The 19,840-nt window shown below is 43.2% G+C and overlaps 1 protein-coding gene across 4 annotated transcripts in view; it reads right to left on the bottom strand.

Annotated features, from left to right (window-relative positions):
* The window catches only part of RARB (retinoic acid receptor beta), a 393,151-nt gene that overhangs the window by 138,485 nt on the left and 234,826 nt on the right, over positions 1-19,840 (bottom strand). The window contains exon 1 of one of the 4 annotated variants that reach the window (XM_047738304.1): positions 16,557-16,626. The exons of the other annotated variants lie outside the window; for them this stretch is intronic. Within the exon in view, the coding sequence (XP_047594260.1) occupies positions 16,557-16,590 (34 nt within the window). The 5' untranslated portion in view covers positions 16,591-16,626. Of the gene's footprint in view, positions 1-16,556; positions 16,627-19,840 lie in introns of those variants that run through there. 4 annotated transcript variants of the gene reach the window in all.

Raw genomic sequence — 19,840 nt, 5'->3', positions numbered from 1 at the left:
ATCAAACCTCTAAACACTTAGCTTCTATTCCATCTCCTGAATAGGGCAAGCTTTTGTACCAACATAAGGCTACTGCACTAACCAGGTAACCATACCTGGAAATTCTCAGACCGCCACATGTCTGGTGACATTTCTTCACCTCTTAGATCTTAAAGTAAATGTCACCTCCTCCAAGATGGCTTTTCTAAGATGCCCCTTCTCCCTTCTGATCACTACACCCCATTATTTTATTTTCTGTAAAACCCTGACCAGTACCAAAGTTTAGAACATTTGTTTTTGCACAATTTTATATTCTACCTGTTACCTTCCAACTCCGGATTTCACGAGGCCAAGGAACTTACCTGCATCATTTACAACTATGTTCCAGGCCAAGAAGAGGTCCTGGCACATAGTAGATAGGATATCTATAAATATTTGTGAATGAATACACGAACTTTTCCCTGCTCCCTTTGCGTCTTCATTCCAAGTACTAAGTGCCCCTCTAAGGCATTAAGGTAACACAATTACAAATCAAATAGCTTTCATATACTCATTTGCTTCCTTAAAAAATTAATTATCCTTTTGGAGTAGAATCAACTATAATTATAGTATTTTCATAATTCAGAAGTATCTTGGAATGAATTCATTACAGTGATGCAGGGCTAGCAGATAAATCTATTACAGTCTTTACTGGTTAGAAGATGTCTGGGATGAAGACGGCCCTTACTCTGGGCAGCTTGGCACCATTATGACAAGTATTCTACATAAAAGTTAGCATCGGAGAAGTCACTAAAGCTTATCAGATCAGCTATCAAGCTGTTAAGTGCAAAAGCAGTCCCGACACTAAGCTAATCAGCTTCACTGGAAGCAAATGAGTAATAATGACATCAACAAGAAAACAGTACTTGTTAAAAGTACGGAATAATGTATGGCTCTTTGTTAAAATCTAAGAAAAACAAACATGCAGAGAATCACCCCCAACCTTCTACTCAGAGAAAACGCATGGTTATCACCCCAGCATACATCCTTCCAGACTACTTTCCTAGCCAGATAAATGATTCTGGTTTGTTTGTTTGTTTACAAAAGTAGACTTCTACTGTAGATTTTGTTTGGGACTCTGTTTAACTTATTATGTCATGCGTTTATTTCCTTGCCCATAAATATTTTTCCTGCAAAACATTCCATTATGATGACCCTCTTTTTATCTAATCTCAGCACATGCCTATTTAAGATAAATTATCTGAAGTGGAATTACTAGCTCAAAAGGTATGGTTATTTAGAAATGTTTTGTTACTTTTTATTTCATGTTGATAAACGGACTTCTAGAAAGGCTAGGTCACTCCCAGTATATCAATACAAGGGAGTCCTTCCCTAAATGCCTCCCCAAAGTCTTGGATTGGTTTTATTTGTACGGCTCTACTTCCACCCAAGTGTTTCAACAACTCTGACAGAGTTATGTCATCACCACCACGATCAATCCTGCATTGTGTTCGCCACAGAAGCAATGTGGGGTGTGTGTGTTTTAATGTTCTACTCGCTCATGTAGAACAGCTAATCTGGCTTGTCTAGGAAAGTTGTAAATAGAATTCTGTTAGGGCTGGATTCAGCTGTCAGAGTTATGCCCTGAATTTCAAAAGTGGGTGGTAATTTCCATAAATATGTCACTTCAAATACATGTCCTAAAGGGAATCCAGCATTTCACCCTCCCAAAGAGAGGAAACAGAACTTGGGCAATTTAATACCCAAGAAACTCAGGGCAAAGCACACTTTTAAAAAGGCAGGAGACCTCACAAACCCCAAAACATTTTACAAAGTTTGGTAAAAGCCTTTTTCTGTGGATAAGAGTCACTTGTAACAAATGGATGAATCCACAATGCTTTTCCTGAACAGGTGCCATGAACGGAAATGTTCTGTTGTCAGCGATCAATAGTGATGGCTCTAGACTTTTATTACAGCTGTGGTGATTTCACCAGTAATGCTATGAACTTTCCCATGTTTGTGTGGTGGATGGTCATGTGTTCAATCATTTATTCTGCTGAGTGACTAGACCACAGCATGCCAGATATTGTGTTATATGCTATGGATGATACGTGGTATAATGCCTTAAGTCTTGATGGTTTCGCCAGATGGAAAATAAACCAAAAACGAGAATATAATACAGTGGCCCTCTAAGCCGGTTGTACATTAGACCTACGTAGGGATCTTTTAAACATTCTAATGCCCAGGTTGTATCCCAAAGCTATTACGCCTGACTATCCGGGAGTGGGAGCCACGAGTGTACAAACAAACAAACCCAGGTGAGTCCAAATTGTAGCAGTTTGGGGACCACGGATATAATAAAATGACAGAGAGCTAAAAGCCTTTTTGAGCCCAGAGAACTCAAAGGAGACTTCCCAGAGGAGGTGACCAGGCTGTGTTTTGAAGGATGAATGAGTTATTTCTATTAAGGTTTGTAATTTGAACCCTACAAATGCCATAAATGAATCCCACACAAACATAAATAGAAAAAGCCTTATATATGACAATAATCATCTTCAGAAAAACTGTCCCACTGGTGGTAATGAATTCAATATTGGTGCTAATATATACTCAAACAACCCCCTCCAAACTGATAATCGATGGTCCCGTATTTCCTTTGTGTGGTCTATACCACAGAGAACAATGTGAAGCAAAACAGAAAAGCAAATCTCTGTGGTGTGGTTGAATGCCAAAGCTATCCTTAAGCAAACACGTCAAGGCAAGTTCTAGAATTACAACCAGGATATGGCATCAATATAAAAGCAGATCTGTACTTTAACGCAACCTCTGGACTTTTCAGTAAAAATATACTTTGGCCAAGTTTATTAATGCTCCTCTTCCCCTTCTGTCGTCCCCCTACCACCACCACCAATACAGACAGTGGGAAACAAGGGAGGGGGGCAGCCTAGGGCTCCTCTCCCACTAGCCATTGTTGGTATTTAAGAGAGCTACACAGCGCTTGGCCATTGATCTGTTCACTGTCATCCTGCTTAAATCAATAATCTATTAGTCCCTTTAAATTAGAGTTAGATTCATCAAATGCCCTTGAGAGGTCTCAAACATTTTGTTCCTTATTCCAGGCAAGCACAATCAGTCTATGGAATGATAAAATTTTTGCTCAAAAACTCTGCAGGCTCAGCAGACAATGTGTCCTGTATTAGCTCATTCAGCGATCTCAGGCAGGCCAAAAAAGCAGTTTTTAGACTTCCCAGGGGGAAAAGAGGCTTGTGTCATTCAATAAAACAACTGCACTCCAACCATCCTGATGTGATTTCAGTTTGGGGAAGCAGTCTTTGAGGAATAATTTGGATCTGCTTTTTGCCTCATGCTTTTATTTATTTCCTTGCTTACTTATTGACTTATTCAGTTCTGTCTGGTGACTGCATCCCCAGTACGCAGCAGCCTCTGATGGGGCATCCAAACTGCTAACCAGATGGGCTGCCCTGCTTTGTCAGGGAATGGCCAAGACAGAGGAACTTCTGCTATTTGGGGCTAGATGGATGCTTGGCTCTGTGGGTCCCTGCCCAGAGCAGAGTCAGCACCAGCGGTGCTGAGGGGGCCTCTCTGGGCTGCACACATGCGAAAGGAGACAGTGAGCCGAACCAGACCTGTGCTGACAGAAGCTTCTAGCCCGAATTTGAAACCTTTCCATCCCTGCAACATGGAGGTGGCTGTCACTAGGGAAACACAGCTAGAATCACCTTCCTTCTAGAAAAATCCCTTCCAGGTTTTGTTTGCCTTTGAATTAATGTTCCTCGAAGTGTGGTCCAGATCAGCCACCAGCAACAGAATTCCTGGGTGGATGGGGGTGGGAGGCATTTGTTTTAAATTAGCGATTTTCAAACTTTCTATAGCAAAAGACCGTTTCTAACTTCCTTGCCCCATTCCTTCATGGGTGATAAAATTCAATAAAAACAAATCCCTGGGTGGGGGGGAATACATACAACATTAATTTTTAGAAAAAAAGGAATGAAATTGAACAAGATGTCTAAAACGCAAGTGACCACTTAAAGGAAAAAGCAAGCTGTATCTGACATAAAATGACTCTGTCCAATTGCTGTAAAAGTTTCTAAACACGCGTGTCTGCTCTCCTCTCATCACATACTGGAAACAGGCAGTTGAGGAACTGGCAGTGGTCTGCAGATGGCACTTTGAGAAGCCCTACTCTGATGGGCTTCAGATCCAGCCGTCTGCAGACAAAACAAAAACAAACTAAAGGGAATCTCCACAGACAGAGCTGGTGTGAGAGCAGAAGACCAGCGCTCCCAAGTGACACTGCTTTCTTCAACGCTTGCAACTTCGGGGGTTAATTCATCCCCCAAATAAAAGAAAACCAAAAAAAGAAGAAGAAGAAGAAGAAGAAGAAAGGAATAAAGAAAGAATTAACGCTGTTGACTATTTAAGAGGACTTGGCACTCACGAATTCAACTCACCTGAGAAAACACAGTATAAATGTCCTTGTTGTTACAACACACCTGAGTGTCATTTAAACACACGGAAAGTCTCCAACAATAGCTCCCTTCACGATTCCTAACATGCTTGGCATTTTTCTAAAGGTTAGATTAAGTAGCAGATAACATTTTTAAGAGAGAGCACAGTATACTATTTTTTTTTCTTTGTGAGAACTAATTTAGTGCTGCCTAAACCATGTTGACAGATTTCGGGATTTTATGTTGGGCCTGATTAGCGGCAGGCAGGCATCAAACGTTATGAAAGCCCTGTCTTTTTACTAGAACCTTCCATGATTAAGACAGCATTTTAATGCCCTCTCTGGGCAGCTGAGCCTTAAAAGAAAAAGGAGTTGTAAAGCAAAAGGCATTTCCTGCATGGCCCCGGGGGAATTTTGAGCCCAGAGCTCCGGGACCCGGTGGGAGGGAGTAATTTCAGCTAATTAAGGGAGAATAGCAAAGTGTTGCATTTGGTCAAAACATTCAGTGGGACTTCATTTTTGTTGGCACCAAAGAGAGCCGGTCTGGATTTTTTTCCCCCTTTTTCTGTGGACTCACTGCAGGATTGCAAGGCCCACAGCTCACATACATTAGGGAGAAAGTCAAAGGAAACGCCAAAGTTCAACTAAAGTACAAGTAATTAGAACCAGATTCACCGCTGCCTGCATGTCCGCATGCGCGTGCGAGCACGGATATAGACATTTTATTAAAATATAATTTACATGCCTCAAAACGTTAGAATGGGGGAAGAAAAAAAAAAAAACCGCTCCAAACTGTCGCTCATTTAATTTTCCTGTCGCCTGATGGCAGGAGGAGTGGGAGCTTGGGGTGGGGGGGTAGGGAAGGTCAGCTTTTAATCATCTTTCAGGAGAAGCAGTTAGTTTGTTTCTACACACATGGAATTTGCAAATCTGTAAATCGCATTGTGAAGTTAGGTAATTGCCAAACAAGAAAACCTTTGCTTTGAAATTGTCTTGCCTCACTCTGCTGCTGGATTTCTTATTATTAAGCAGCTCCAAGATTAGTCCGGGGTTTGGGGCAGGCAAAGAAGGGTGGGGGCGGGAGGAGAAGGAAAACATCAACGCGGGGCTCTGGCAGTCTTGACTCAGTAACCTGCCCGTGACCCTGAAGGAGTGTGTGTTTGCCCGGGTCACCCGGGATCCTGGCCGAGGGCTGGAGCTGGGTTATGAGAATCCCCGCTATTCTGACCACACATGCAACAGGTGCTGAACACAGGCAGGGGACAAAAGCAGGGGCCAGGGGAAGACTTTGATTTTGCAGTCCTTAAAGAAAGCTTTGCTTTTCCACAGTTTGGTTCCCGGACCGGCAGCATCAGCATCACCTGGGAACTGGTTAAAATCAGGCTCTCAGCTCCACCCGAGAGAGGCCTGCAGAATCAAGATAGGCATCTTAAAACCCCCGAGAATTCCTATGCACGTTAGCAACGTTTGAGACACCATGACTTAAAAATGTCTTGCTACTGCCCTAACTTCCTGAAAATCCCAAACATTTTGCTGAGTCAAGTTGGCATGGGAACTCCGTCAGCTTCCCCTTTGCATAGGTCCTTACTAAATACTCCACCTTGTTAAGTACTTAATACCTTGAGAACTTCGGGCTGTGTGTGTGTTTACGCTCACCAGAAGCCAGAAGCCTTCGTTCTCTCCCACGGAATTCTGGCAGTGGATTGTAGCTGGCAGCGGGTTCAAAGTTGCAGGGGAAGAGCCTGAACTACTAGTATCTGCTAGTTACTGAACCCTTACTAGGAGCCAGGGCCTGTGCTCCTCGCTTAGTATGTATTACCTCATTTAACTCCTCCCCCCATACCAGGGGGAGGTGCAGAACCAGGAACCCTTAGAATTGGGAATTAGAATTAGGAATTAGAATTAGGCCTTAGAATTAGGCCTTAGAATTAGGAATTTAAAAACACAACACCACTCTCAGCCTTTACAAAAGAGACTGAAATGGCTTCATAGACATCACTATTATTCTATGAAAACCCACAGCTTTTGCCTTCTCTTTTTCCAACTCCCTCATTTATCTTCTTTGCTAGAAACGTCACTGGGTCCGGTCTGGTCAGGTGAGTTTATTCCAATTTGAGAAAAGTAGGAGTATGTACCTCCCTTTCTTTTCATTCATGGTTATAATTTTCCAGACACTGATTCCAGACATGGTTAAATTTGACAAAATAGCTCGGGCTTTAAAAAGAGAGAGAGAGAGAGTAGTTCAGCGTCCACTAATCACTCTGTATTACTGCTACACCTGCCTGGGCTCACGGCCAGCAAGAGAAATTATTCCTGGGACTGACTTCTACCATGGGAAGTGCTGTCATATTTTCATAAGGGACCATGACACGTTCAACACCTACATTTCATTTTGATAATACGCTTTCTTGCTTCAAGGAACATAGTCGAAAATTATCTCATAGGTTGTTTTGGGTGACGTTTTTAACAGACGATGCTTTATATCACTATTTTCTAGGACATACTAAGATAGCTTATGACAGGATTCAAATAAATTCTCCCTTAAAATCACTTAACAGGCCGACACATCTAACTACTTATTAATGATGTGAACTGAGAGGCATCAGAAATGGAGCGGCATTAACTGAGCAAATGCTGGAACTGGTCTCGGGAGCCACGTATAGATGAAGCTAATTGCATCGCAATATTAAGGTCCCCCTGAAGAGTTTATCTCAACACCAAATGATTCAGTTCAATATTCCACTTCTAATCAGGATTCCCATAATTTCTAAAAAAAAGCAATTATTGTACTAATAAATGACATTCTATTATCTGTTCAAATTTCCTGCACATAAAGTTGATTAAAACCTGAGCACTAAAATATATATCATCTCAGATACAAAATTCTTTGCTTATGCACTGCTAATATCTATTAAAAACCACGGTGATACCAGCCTAACAGAAAAGTTATGAGGAGAAACCTGCCAGAATACTATATTTAAGGAAGAGGACAATGAAATCAGGCTTTGTCATATGGAGATCCTTGCTATATTCCAAGAGGTGAGAAAGTTCAAGTGTGGTGACACTGAAATTGAGCCCAAACGACCTTTCTCACCAGTATGATGGAGAGCATCATATTGGTGTAAGTAAGTGGGCTGCAAAGAAGTTTTTTGGTTTTGTTTGGTTTTTAAATGTATACACTCATGAGTGGTGTCAAAATAACTTTGAGCCCATTTAATCCTCACTGTGTGGGTTTTCTTGGTTTCTAAAAAGAACTAAAACACCATAAGCCTGCAGAAAACGATACGTAGGAAGTGATGAGAAGGGCGTGGGCTTTCCTGCCAGATGAACCTGGATTTGGATCCTTCTTCTGCCACTTCTATCTGCCATAATTTAATGGCGATACAGTTTTCTTTACTTCTTTCAGCCCTAGTATTTCTTTCAGAAAAATGCAGCTAATCCTAAAAAAATTCCTGTTGGTGAAACAGAGACAATATTTGCAACTTCCCTGGCACACAGTAAGTGCTTAATAAGTGATAGCCAACCCTTACCTCCGCACCCTCTGCCCAACATTTCCCTTCTATCTTCCTTGATCTAGGGGAGCAGTTCTTAACCAGCATTGATTTTGCGCCCCCCCCCCCCCAACCAAGGGACATTCTACAATGTCTGGAGACATTGTGGCTGTCATAATTGGGGACTGCTACTGGCATTTAGTGGGCAGAGGGCTGGGATGCTTTGAAACATAACACAGAGGACAAGACAGCTCTGCTCTCCCCTTCACCCCAAATGAATTATCTGACCCAAATTGTTAATAGTGCTGAGGTTGAAAACGCTAATCAGGGTAAGGATGCTACTTGTGTGGAGACTTTAGGACAAAGCAGTGGGACAGCAAATAAGATGATTTCCTGCAGCACCAGAGAGGTGGGCCTGGCATCCTAGCAGACCGAAGGCGGAAACAGGTTCCTAACTCTGCCACATACCAGCAGTCACTTTAGCTTCCAGAGCTTCCACGTCCCCAACCTGAAAAGTGGAGATGGCAAGCACACTTACTACGTGGTAGGCTTGACACTTTGTGAACTCCATAAAAAATACATAAAAATAATAGCTACCACTTCATGATTAGAGTATTTGGGGAAAGGTGGGTAAATCCTATCTTAACATGACTAATATTGTTCCCTGAGAAGGTGACAGAAACAATCTCTAGAGTCTAGTCAAATGAAACAGTGCAACTATATTAACAGTTAACCTTTGTGGAACGTGTGCTGTGGCTGAGCTACTACTCCCTTCTGTTCTAAGCATGTTCCATAGATTAATCCATTTGGCCCCCATAATGACTCCAGGAGATAGGTAGTCTTCCTATTTTGTTCTTACAGACAAGAGACTGGGGGCACAGTGGTTCTGTTCAAGGCCACACGGACAGAATGGGCAGGGATGGGAATGCAAATGGTCTGGGGTTCATGAGAAGGAGATTGCCCCTGGCGTTGGCAGAAGATAATGACATCGTTCATACCTCACAGAACTTCTTGGGCAAGAGGATGGCATAGTCCCTGCCAGCAAGTCTGAGAATATATAGGCTACACCTAAGATGGACACACACACACACAGAGTTATCCCAGCATAAGGACCAAAAATAAAACTGGGAAAGTAAAAAAGAAACTAAGCATTCAGAAATAATGGCCCTCTTTTCTTTCCAGTCAGAGCAATAAAGTAGGAAAGTCCCCCAGAAGCAAACACAGGAATTAGAAGGCGCGGACACACCCACACACACCCACAAGCCCCTCCCATATCTTCCCTGCCCTGAGGAGCAACCAACCCCCAGTAGGCAGAATGGCAGCAGCTAAAACCGAGGTTCTAGAGGCCTTTGGCAGTGCTCCAAGGGCGTGTGACTACACACTGTCAGGGCAGTACCTCAGGCCAAATGTGTCCTGCACGACTGCCAGGTTTTGGGGTGAGGGGAGGGAGACAGGGGGACAGCTCTGGAAGCCCCACGCCTAAGCTAGTTTTCCCTCTCTTGCCAGTGTGCCATGTATACACTCCTTTAACCAAAGCTTAATTGGCAAGAATGAAAGCAACATCCAGAATTTGAAAGCTGTGCCACGCTCCTGGGTCACGTCTATAGATCTGGAAAGGTCCAAATGAGGGGCTGCACTAATCTCTTCCCAGGAGGACCGGGAATGGGTGGGAGAGGCACTAGAAGCAGGACAATAGTGAACATCCTCCCTGCACCTTCTAGTTGACTAAGAAGGAGACTTTGTTAGTGCTGGAGATGAGAGCATAGCATATCAAGTCAACACAATGCACGTGGGGACACTGACAAAATTCTGAAGTTTCCATATGGAATGAAGTTTATGGAGATGCTATCACGGTTGTGTTTTTCTTTCATAACAGTGATTTTTCAGTATTTCTCGAGAAGAATGACAGTTTCAAAGTGTTTTAATTGTAGTTCTTTAAAAAGACATTGCCAAAGAAAACTTGAAAAATTAACTCAGAGAAAGGGTCACCAGTCTTCCAACTGGGAAGAGTCCCCAAGCTTGGGTCTTTTTTGGATATTCCTTCTTTCCGGGAACTTCCCATCTTTACAGGTAAGTGGAGGCTTGTGGTTGGAAGTGTGAATTCTGAAGCCCACTGGTCTGTGTTCAAATCCCAGTTCTGCTACTTACTGTGTGACTGTGAGCAAGACACTTAACTTCTCTGAGATTCAGTTTTTCCTTGTATAGCATGAGAGTGTATCCTGCATTAGGTCATTGTGAGCATTAAATGATAAATCACTGTAAAGGGACACAGTGACAAGCAGGAGCACAATGCCTGTCCCATAGCAGTGTCACACAAGCAGAGTTACCATTGTTAAGGTATCAAGGATCACACTTGTGCTTGCTGAATCTCAATGTCATTCACCTTCCAATCTTTTTTTTTATGATTTTATTTTTAAGTCATCTCTACACCCAACATGGGGCTTGAACTCTCAACCCCAAGATCAAGAGTGGTACGCTCCACTGAGCCAGACGGCACCCCACCCTTCCCATCTTTCTCCTACACTTTAGACTCATGTCTTGATTTGCTGACCCTCACTTGCATTTTCCTTCCCCAAATAGCGGCCATGCTTACAGAAGAGATTCGTTACAAGCCAACACAAGTAAAGCAGTATGTGTCAGCTTTGCCTCCTTATGATCTCTCTCAACAGTCCCTTCCTTCTCAGCCAGTCAGGCAATAAGCCAAAGTGCTACTACAGTCCTCTCTTCATGGGCTTTCCTGGCCTGTCCTCATTCCATGTGCACAGCACCCTGAAAAACAGCTTCTCTGAACACCTCCTGAGGCACTACTCAGTGCTTAAAAGAATGCCTGGTACGCAGGTGGGGCTCAATTCATGGTAGCTGAAAACGTCTGTGAGTGAAAGAAAAAAATCTGCATAGAAATTCTCATATGTGGGGCACCTGGGTGGCTCAGTGGGTTAAAGCCTCTGCCTTCGGCTCAGGTCATGATCCCAGAGTCCTGGGATCTAGCCCCGCATTGGGCTCTGTGCTCGGCGGGGAGCCTGCTTCCTCCTCTCTCTCTGCCTGCCTCTCTGCCTGCTTGTGATCTCTGTCTGTCAAATAAATAAATAAAATCTTAAAAAAAAAAAAAAAAAGAAATTCTCATATGCGACATCATATAAAGGAGACACTGTGGCCAGGTCAGTGGGATCTACCAACAGCACATATTACCTGGCAGACAAAGACTCAAACACTCCATGTGTTTGCTCTCACATCACCCCATGTGCTCGCTTATGACAAGAGTGTGAAGAAGAGCAGGGATTATTATCATTATCAGTTTTTTAAATTTTTATTATTTTTTAAAGATTTGATTTATATGGTAGAGAGAGAACAAGCAGGGGGAGCGGCAGGCAGAGGGAGAAGCAGGCTCCCTGCCGAGCAATGAGCCCGATGCAGGACTCCATCCCAGGATCCCGGAATCGTGACCTGAGCTGAAGGCAGCACTTAACCAACTGGGCCACCCACACGTCTGATCATTATCAGTTTTTTAATCTCCATTAAAGTGTGAAGCTACACAGAGAAGCTACAAGACTTGGTGAAGGTCACAAAGGAAATGGCTTGATCTAGAACAGGCTTCCAGAATCCACATACAGGGTTATTATCAATGAGAAACTAAAGCGCTCATTTCTATTCTAAAGCATCTTATTAATTCGTTCATGTCTTAGGACAAGGTCAGCAAACTTTTTCTGATAAGGGCCACATAGGAAATATTTCCAGTCTTGTGGGCCATATGGTCTCTGTCACAGCGATTCAACTCTGCCACTGGAGGAAGAAAGCAGCGCTAGACAAGACAGAAATGAACAGGCGTGGCATGTTCCAATAAAACATTATTTATAAAAACATACTACAAGCCAGATTTGGCTTAGTTTCCTGACCCCTACTTTAAGATAAAGGAAATTAAAACTATCCCTTCTTATAGTAACTGGACATGTTCCTATAAAATCCATGCTTTTCTTTGCTTCCAGGGTAAAGATAGACCATGACAGCCATATGTCACAAAGATGTGGGAAGTATTTTAAGGATGCTAACACTATAGTGCATATAGTATTTATATGCACTATAAATGTGTAAGGTCTGCACATTTCCTTCAAAACTAACCTCATGGACACATTTTTATTAGTTAGGGAGGTCAATATGTCTATCATAAATACATTTTAAAATTCCTTCCTACATATTCTGTCTATTGGGATTATTTATCGTGCCTTGTTCCCTGGCCCAGAGCCAGGCAGAATATGGGAGTTTTAATACCTTTAATCCATTACGTGGATTTTTTTAGAGCTCCATAAGACAAAATAAAATGCACTCTCATGGTCATATATGCAATAAACCTAATATGCCACTTAATATTTCATGTCCCATTTTATATTTCAGTTGTGATGGTTTCTAGCTTTCAGTGTGCAAAATGACATATTTTTCAGCCATCTTTTTGCTCTGATTTTTTTTGTTGTTTAGACAACAGACAACTCATAAACAATAAATCTCACTGTGGACTCTGAGGGGTGACTATTATCACTCCCCAATATTCTGAGGAGGTATTGAAAGGATAGTCCACTGACACACACCACCCAGTTCATTGCAATGTGAACTGGTCATGCTTATTTTTAATTAGGCCGTGTTACCTTGCCTTGACAAAGAGGTATACATTTATTTTTACAGCTATTTGTAAGTGGTCTCCACAGATGGTCTGTCTGGTCAATGAACCACACCTTCAGGAATCCACGCCAATGTGTAAGGTCCTTCCTCTTGAACCTGAGCTGCTACTGTGACTTCCAGCTGATCAATAGAATATGGCAAGAGTAATGCTGTGTGACACATGAGGCTAGGTCCTAAGAAGCCTTGCAGCTTCTATCTGGGTTTCTGGGAATGGTTATTCTAGGGGAACCATGTACAGGGCCCTGTGACCACCATGCCTTAAGGAAGCCCGTGTCCTAAGAGGAGGCCACGAGAAGAGAAAGATGCTATGGCAGTCTCTGGCTGTTCCAGCAACCTCAGTTGGGGAACTGGACATGTAACAAGCCTTCTTGAACATCTAGCCAGGTCAAACCCAAAGGTGAGTCCAGCCCCGGTCACTTGCAACTACACCCAAGTGGAAGAGCCCAAGTGAGACAGAACCTCGAAAGTTAATGATAAATTGTGTTTCAAGCTACTAAGTATTGAGTTGGTTTGTTAAATAGCAATAAGTGAAATAGTTCCATAATTGTTAATTAAAGATTATTTTGGTGGAGCCATAAAGAACCTGTAGAAAGGGCTCACTTCAACTCTTTTAGAATCTGATAGATGATAATTTGGCATCTCATGTACTGTACGCTTTGCATGCATTCTTGTCAGGCCCAAGAGCAATTGGAATAATTCCATCTAAAAATTATTAAGAAATTCTGCATGAAAAGGAGTATGATAATTGCTCAGCTATAAATTCCGAGAGAGTCATGATTAAAATAACATAGAATAAGGCCCTTAAATTTTTTTTTAAAGTCAACTGGAATGCAATGGGCCTTTTTTTCCCCCCTCAAATTGCTTATAAAACTCATTCATATCCACCTGAGCCCACATGTGAACACCACCTGCCTTTCACCTGTACACACCCTCTTTTATTTTGAGATGCAGATGTCTGCTTATAGGGTCGTTGTATTTTTATTTGTTCCTCCAGGGGACAGACAGAATTCTTCTCCCCACACTGGACATTGCAGTTCAAAATAATAGCAAAAGACCTGTAGGTAATGGGCTATAATACTCACTTGATACCCACTAAAGGAGGGTTTAGATCACTTGCTCTCCGTTACCTTTCGTGAAACATCTGGTTCATATGAGCCCGTTAAAAGTGCATACATCTGTAAATAATAAGCCTGTGTGTGCACATAGTTTAATGAATTAGGACATAAAAAGGAATTGAACAGTAGGGGCACAGCAATTAGAGTAACTGCCCATTTTGTTAAAAATGTATTGTTTCCAGCTTTCACTTGGAAACCCTTTTATTATTCTGTGGGTTCTGAGGCTTCCAACTTTCTTATTTCCCCCTCCCAACAAAGCAAATAGGAGTTTACCTCACATAGTTGGCAAAGGGAAGGCTACCCACATTATTCAAAGCTGGGACGGGAACTTCCAACTGCTTACTCCTACCTGGGAGACCTGAATTGAGTACCAGAACCTGCCTGTGCCTGGGAACTCTCATCTGTACAACCGAGCAATAACACGGCCTTCCCCAAATGACATAATTCATTTGGTGCACTTGGCAGATAATATGCACTTAATAAATATTAATTATGATGATGGTGGTTTTGCATTCTAATGAAAATCAATCACAACTTGAAATCATCTGGGGCCCAAGCAGGGAGAACAAACCTTGTTCAAAAGTTTCTCTTTTTGGTCTTATTTCTATTTACCTTCTTTACACCATTTCTTGGGATGGACAATAAAAAAAGGGGGAGGAATGACCATGTTTTGGGTAACAGGAAGGATCATCAGAAAATCCATTCCTAGGATATCAAAACAAGTACTAGAAGTCCAAGGAAACCTCCCATACCCATTCAGGCCAGTGTTTCCGGCTAACCCATTGATAAGGGCTTGCCATAACAGCCAACCTGAACTTCCCAAGTTTTGACAACTCTCTCCAAGTTTCCTTCAGGTGTTCAGAGGAACCCAAAAACATACAAATAAATCAGAGAGATCACTTGAGACGTTCTGAATTTTAAGTTCGTTATTACTGAACTATCCACATTGTGTTTCTTGAGCACCTACTGTGCCCGGGCACTGGGTTACAAAGCAGAGCACACATACGTGAGCAGAAGTGGCCTCTGGGAGAGACAGCACGGCATTTTCTAGAACACCCAGGGAGCCTTCCCTACAGAGTGGCCTGTTCGTCTCTGCCTCCCTGAAGCTGAAGATATTTCAAATGAGTTGAATGTAGCTTGAAAATGTAGGAAGATATACTGTGTGTGCATTTGAAAGCCAAGAGGGCAGGGAGCACAGGAATAGAATTTGATGCCACGGGATATGATTGCTACAAGAAATAGAACTGGAGTCCAGCCCACTGGGATGCTGGGAAAATCTTGGTTTAGTTCTGTGAAATGTTAGTCAAGTGCTGCTACGCATTTGCCAGGCCCCAGGAAAACTAGTTCCACCCAGAAGGAAAACAAGTTAAACAATGACTGAAATCACCACCCTACTTACTCTGTTTACATCCTCCAACAGCCTATTCACCATCTACATAAAGAGATAATTAGAGCTCCTTAATAGCAATAGGAAAGAAGAATGGCGAAAAGAAAAGGGAACTCAAGAGAAGGAACAAATATTGAAAAAATATTAGTAGCTGGAGTATGGGAAAGCTGCGTTGTTCAATACAGTCACCACCAGCCATGTGCAGCTACTGAAACCTTAATAGATTAAAGTGAAATAAAAAATTCAGTTCCTCAGACATATTAGCCACATTTCCAGTGCCACGCAGGGCAAACAGCTACATAATGGACAGCGCAGCATTATAGATCATTTCCATCACTGGAGAATGTTCTATTGGACAGCACTTGGACAGCACTAGTCCACCAAGCGGTGCTGTGCTTGAACATATCCACTGACTTAACCACAGTTAATTCAGTACTGACCAAGCACTCAGTACTATCCTAGGACTGGAAAACAGATGGACACAGTATTGGACCTCAAAAACTCCCCAGGTTCGAAAGGGAACCCAGTCAATAATACAAAACAGAAACACATATACCAGCAGGAGAAGTGGGTAGAAACACAGAAAACAAACCTGGTAACTTTAATGGTACATATTAATGGTGAGTATCCAGGTATTAGCTGTAAAACTTTTTGGCTTTCTGAAAATATTTCAAGAATATTTTCAAAATTAAATGTGGGGGTAAAGGTCCATTTACGGAGTACCATACATATCAGGGTCTTTAAATACACTCTTATTTAAGTTTATGGCAAGCTTGCAAGGTAAGTGTCATGGACCCATTTTACAGATGGAACAACTGAGGGAACCTGGAGCTCTAGCTCCCCCAGCAGAGGCAGTGCATGAAGAATAGCCACCTGCCCTGTTATCACACAGTGGCCCAGGGGCACAGGACCATGCTGCAACCCTGTAACACATGGCAGCATCTCAAAGATTTCGATTGACTTCCCTTCAGAACCTACTATATGACCTCTAGTAAGTTACCTCACCGCATCCATCTGCCTGTATTTCCCCAAAATAGATAATTCAGCAACCATTTCAAGCAGGTTAACAAACAAAACCCCAGGTAGGATATGGCATATAAAAATCCAAAACACAGAGCACGACACTGCCTTTCAAATCTATTGGAAATCACTGAAATAAGAGTATTATGGGTGAGACCAATAATCATGATTATTTATGCAAATTTCATTAAGGAGTAATAGTTTTGTTAGGTTTGGGACCCTCTAAAGAAAAAAGAGATACTTAAAACAGGTGGCAAATCCCCAAAGGGCAACAGAACTTCATCCTCTCTTAGGAAGCCCTCCCCCCCACCCCTCTTTTTAAAGTTTCAGAAGGTGCAATAGTGATGCTTCACGAGGAGGTTCTCACTAGAGGAATCGTGAGCAGCCATCTCTACATGAGGGTCACCAGTGAGCCGGAATAACCCGAGAAACCTCATTCCCCTCACCTTCCTGTGATTCCTCCGTTAATACAAGACTCATCCTGACCCCGACTCCTGTGAGCCTGGACGGATGAGGCCCATGCAGACTTCAGCCACCAACAGGATGGAAAACAAGCAAAAAAGAAGATAAAATGGCCTCAGGGTTTCTTCCACCCTTTCGAGAGCTGCGTCTTGTATTCGATAAATAATGTCAGAGGGACCGATGTGAGTGACGGCTCCTTACTTCGCTCTTTTCCACGTTTCCCCCAAACCAACACAAGCCGTGGTCCTTTCCAGGCATGATCAGGGCGTTAAGGAATTTTCCAGGAATTCTTCCCGCAGGCGACGGAGAGGACAGACTTAAACTGGAAGTGAGGAACTCCACACGGAGGATGGCGTCTCAGCCTCCCCGGGATGTCAGCCCCAGCTCTGCGCCTCGCCGTCCACGTGACTTCAGACACACTTGCCCCCCCCCCCCCCGTCTGAGTCACAACTGCCCCCGACCCCGTAAATGGGGAGACTCGCACCTTCCACCCAGGATTGTCTGTGGGGATGAACAGAGGACAACGGACCCACAGTCACCAGAGTAGAATTCTGTAAAATAGGTCAGCCGCCAAAGAACAACCGACTCACAGCCCACCACAGTCCTTCCGTTCAGTCTCTGCTGCAGGAGACAGTCATTTCCTCCTCGGAGCAGGTGCACACGTGATGACTTGGGGGGGCCGGGGGCGGGCACTAGGGATGGCTGCCCTTGCTTTGCCAATCTGCATGGAGAGGCGGATTTTTTTATTTTTTTGGATCTGGGCTGGCCCCGGGGCTGCTTCACCGACAGAGGGCAGTGCCCGTGACTCCACGCCCGCTCTGCATCCAGCCCTTCGGAGGACGGGACGCTTCTGCTTCCGCTTCCTCCTTCTCTTCCAGGATGCTGCTGCCATGCCAGGAGAAGCACTGGCCACACGCAGCTCCTCCAGTTGATGGCCCTCGCTGAGCTCTCTGCCAACAACCGACGTCTACTGCCAGCCATGGGAGTGAGCCTTCCGGGACTGGCAGCCCGCACCACCTCAGCCGACATCCCGTGGAGCGGAAGACCTGCCCAGCTGAGCCCAGTCCATCCGCAGGCTAATGAGATCATAAATTGTTAGGCCACGAAGTCTGGGGGCGGCTTGTTCCATAGCAAGAAGTCATAGAAACAATCATAAAGGAAGGAGAGATTTTTTTAAAGCTACTCTGAGGCACACCCCAAAAGAACATTATTTAACAGATGCTCTGGAAGTATCCACTAGAGTCTTCACGAAGCAAATTTAGATGGTATGCACTTACTCCACTGCTCAAGGGAAGTTTAAAACGCAACCAGGTACACCACCTTTAGAAATTACCAATGAAGCCTTCACATGGGAGAGCCTTGGCCTGCACCTGATCCCTCTCCTGCTGCACCAGCTGTGGTTCCAGTGCCTTTTAGTCCTTTCCCTAATCAAAGTCATGTGCAAAGTCCCGGGGAGATACTTGGATTTGTGTTATAAGGGGGTATGTCACGGTGACTTGTGTATAAAATTTCTCCCATACCTTAAGAGTCCAGAGAGAGAAGGGACAAAGTAGGACTTATCTTGGTGTTGCCCACAGAACAGAACATACCAGAGCACCTGGAACACGGCAGATACCCAACAGGTGTTTGTAGAGAGACAATGCAAGAGCTAATCCATCAGTGAGCGATACAATGGACTGCACCCCTGACACATCTTTGGATGAAGCTGTATTGTGACAACGCTCACCTGTGAAAATCAACCATTTGTACTAAATCTGGGGGTCTGGTAAATGCATGTCACTGACTCAGGGCCACTGCTACCCAAATTGTGACAAACAGGAAGTACTGGGACCTAGGTTATGAGCCACAGACAGGGGAACCATCTCACTGAGGACAAGAAATACCAACTGAAACAGTATGTTCACTATGAGCAAAGACACATGAGCCACAGGTGTCACGCTGGAATCTGAGCAGAAGGAGGTCTGTCTCCTCGGTGGCTTCTGTACGTTTTCTGGGTGGGAATAGAATCCTCATTTACAGGATCTCTGATCTTTCTGCAAATCAACGTAGACATTATTGTTCCCATTTCCTGGCTGTAGAAATCAATCCTGTATCAAGTTAGCTCCTCTCATGACCTCAGACCAGCGGGCAGTGGGAATACAGGTAGAGAGATGTATTGGTGATGCAAGGGGGCACACAGAAGGGAAGCGTTAAAACTCCCAGAGAGTGACAACTTTTCACAGCCTCTCGGCAAGAAAATCATTATACCTTCTTCTCCAGAGAGCTCTAGAGGGACAGGTGATAGGATAACCTTTGTAACAAGAGTACATGCAACTTCTCTACTCTAGAAGCCCAACATGGGTTTCTGGAAACTCTCGCCCAAGTAGCAGAGAGATGCCCTGTTCATCTGCATCCTACAACTTTCTCTGCAAATCCAAACCTGTTCATCCTATCTCTAATTCCTATTGTTCCCTCTGATAAGCAGGGCCCCAGTGAACAATTAAAGCTTTCAATAAATAATCTCTAAGCACATTCATTTGATTGACTGTTATTTGATACAGCAGTTAGTTTCAATGGGGCAGTTAATATTGATCACATAAAGTACTCCAGACAAACATGAAACAGTTCCAGAACTCCATGGATTATTACCCTTTATCTGCCAGTCATCTGGGTTACTTGTAATGGTCACGGAATTTAAAATCAATAATAACAATTAGTGTTCTGTACACCAAAACGGATGAATCATGTGAAATGGGTTTTCATATAAAATCAAAGGTAAGGCAGCCTGCACCATGGAAAAAGGCTCTCTGAATTTCCAGCACACACTTGGCAAGGGACTTTCAGGCAAGTCTCCCACACAGGCAGCAAGAAGAGAAAGAAAGGTATTTAGGAGAAGATGTGGCCATAAAAACGCATGTGAAACCCCTGACAGTCTTAATCCAAAAAGATAAAGCATAAAAGATAAAAAGTGATCAAAACGGGCTCTAACAAACATAGTAAAATTAATGGGACTGGCAATTTCCTTCCTCTGAGATGCGCTTCTAGCTACCTTTTTCGGCTTCTGATTCATAGGCATTAATTGTGATTTTTTTTTTTTTTTTGGGTAATAAAATGCCAACAACGGTATTTTAGCTCCATGGCACCACTACTGTAATGTCTGGATAATTAAAATGCAAAGCAACAGAGAAATGTTTCATCATTAAACTGTAACCAGCGCACTATGTGAAATCATCCATTCCAAAGACTTGTTTTTCATCAATTATTTGTTATTTATCTGATGTAAATATAA

This window comes from Lutra lutra, chromosome 1 (genome assembly GCF_902655055.1).
Source record: "Lutra lutra chromosome 1, mLutLut1.2, whole genome shotgun sequence".
NCBI lineage: Eukaryota > Metazoa > Chordata > Mammalia > Carnivora > Mustelidae > Lutra > Lutra lutra.
This window is presented reverse-complemented; position numbering and strand designations above follow the sequence as displayed.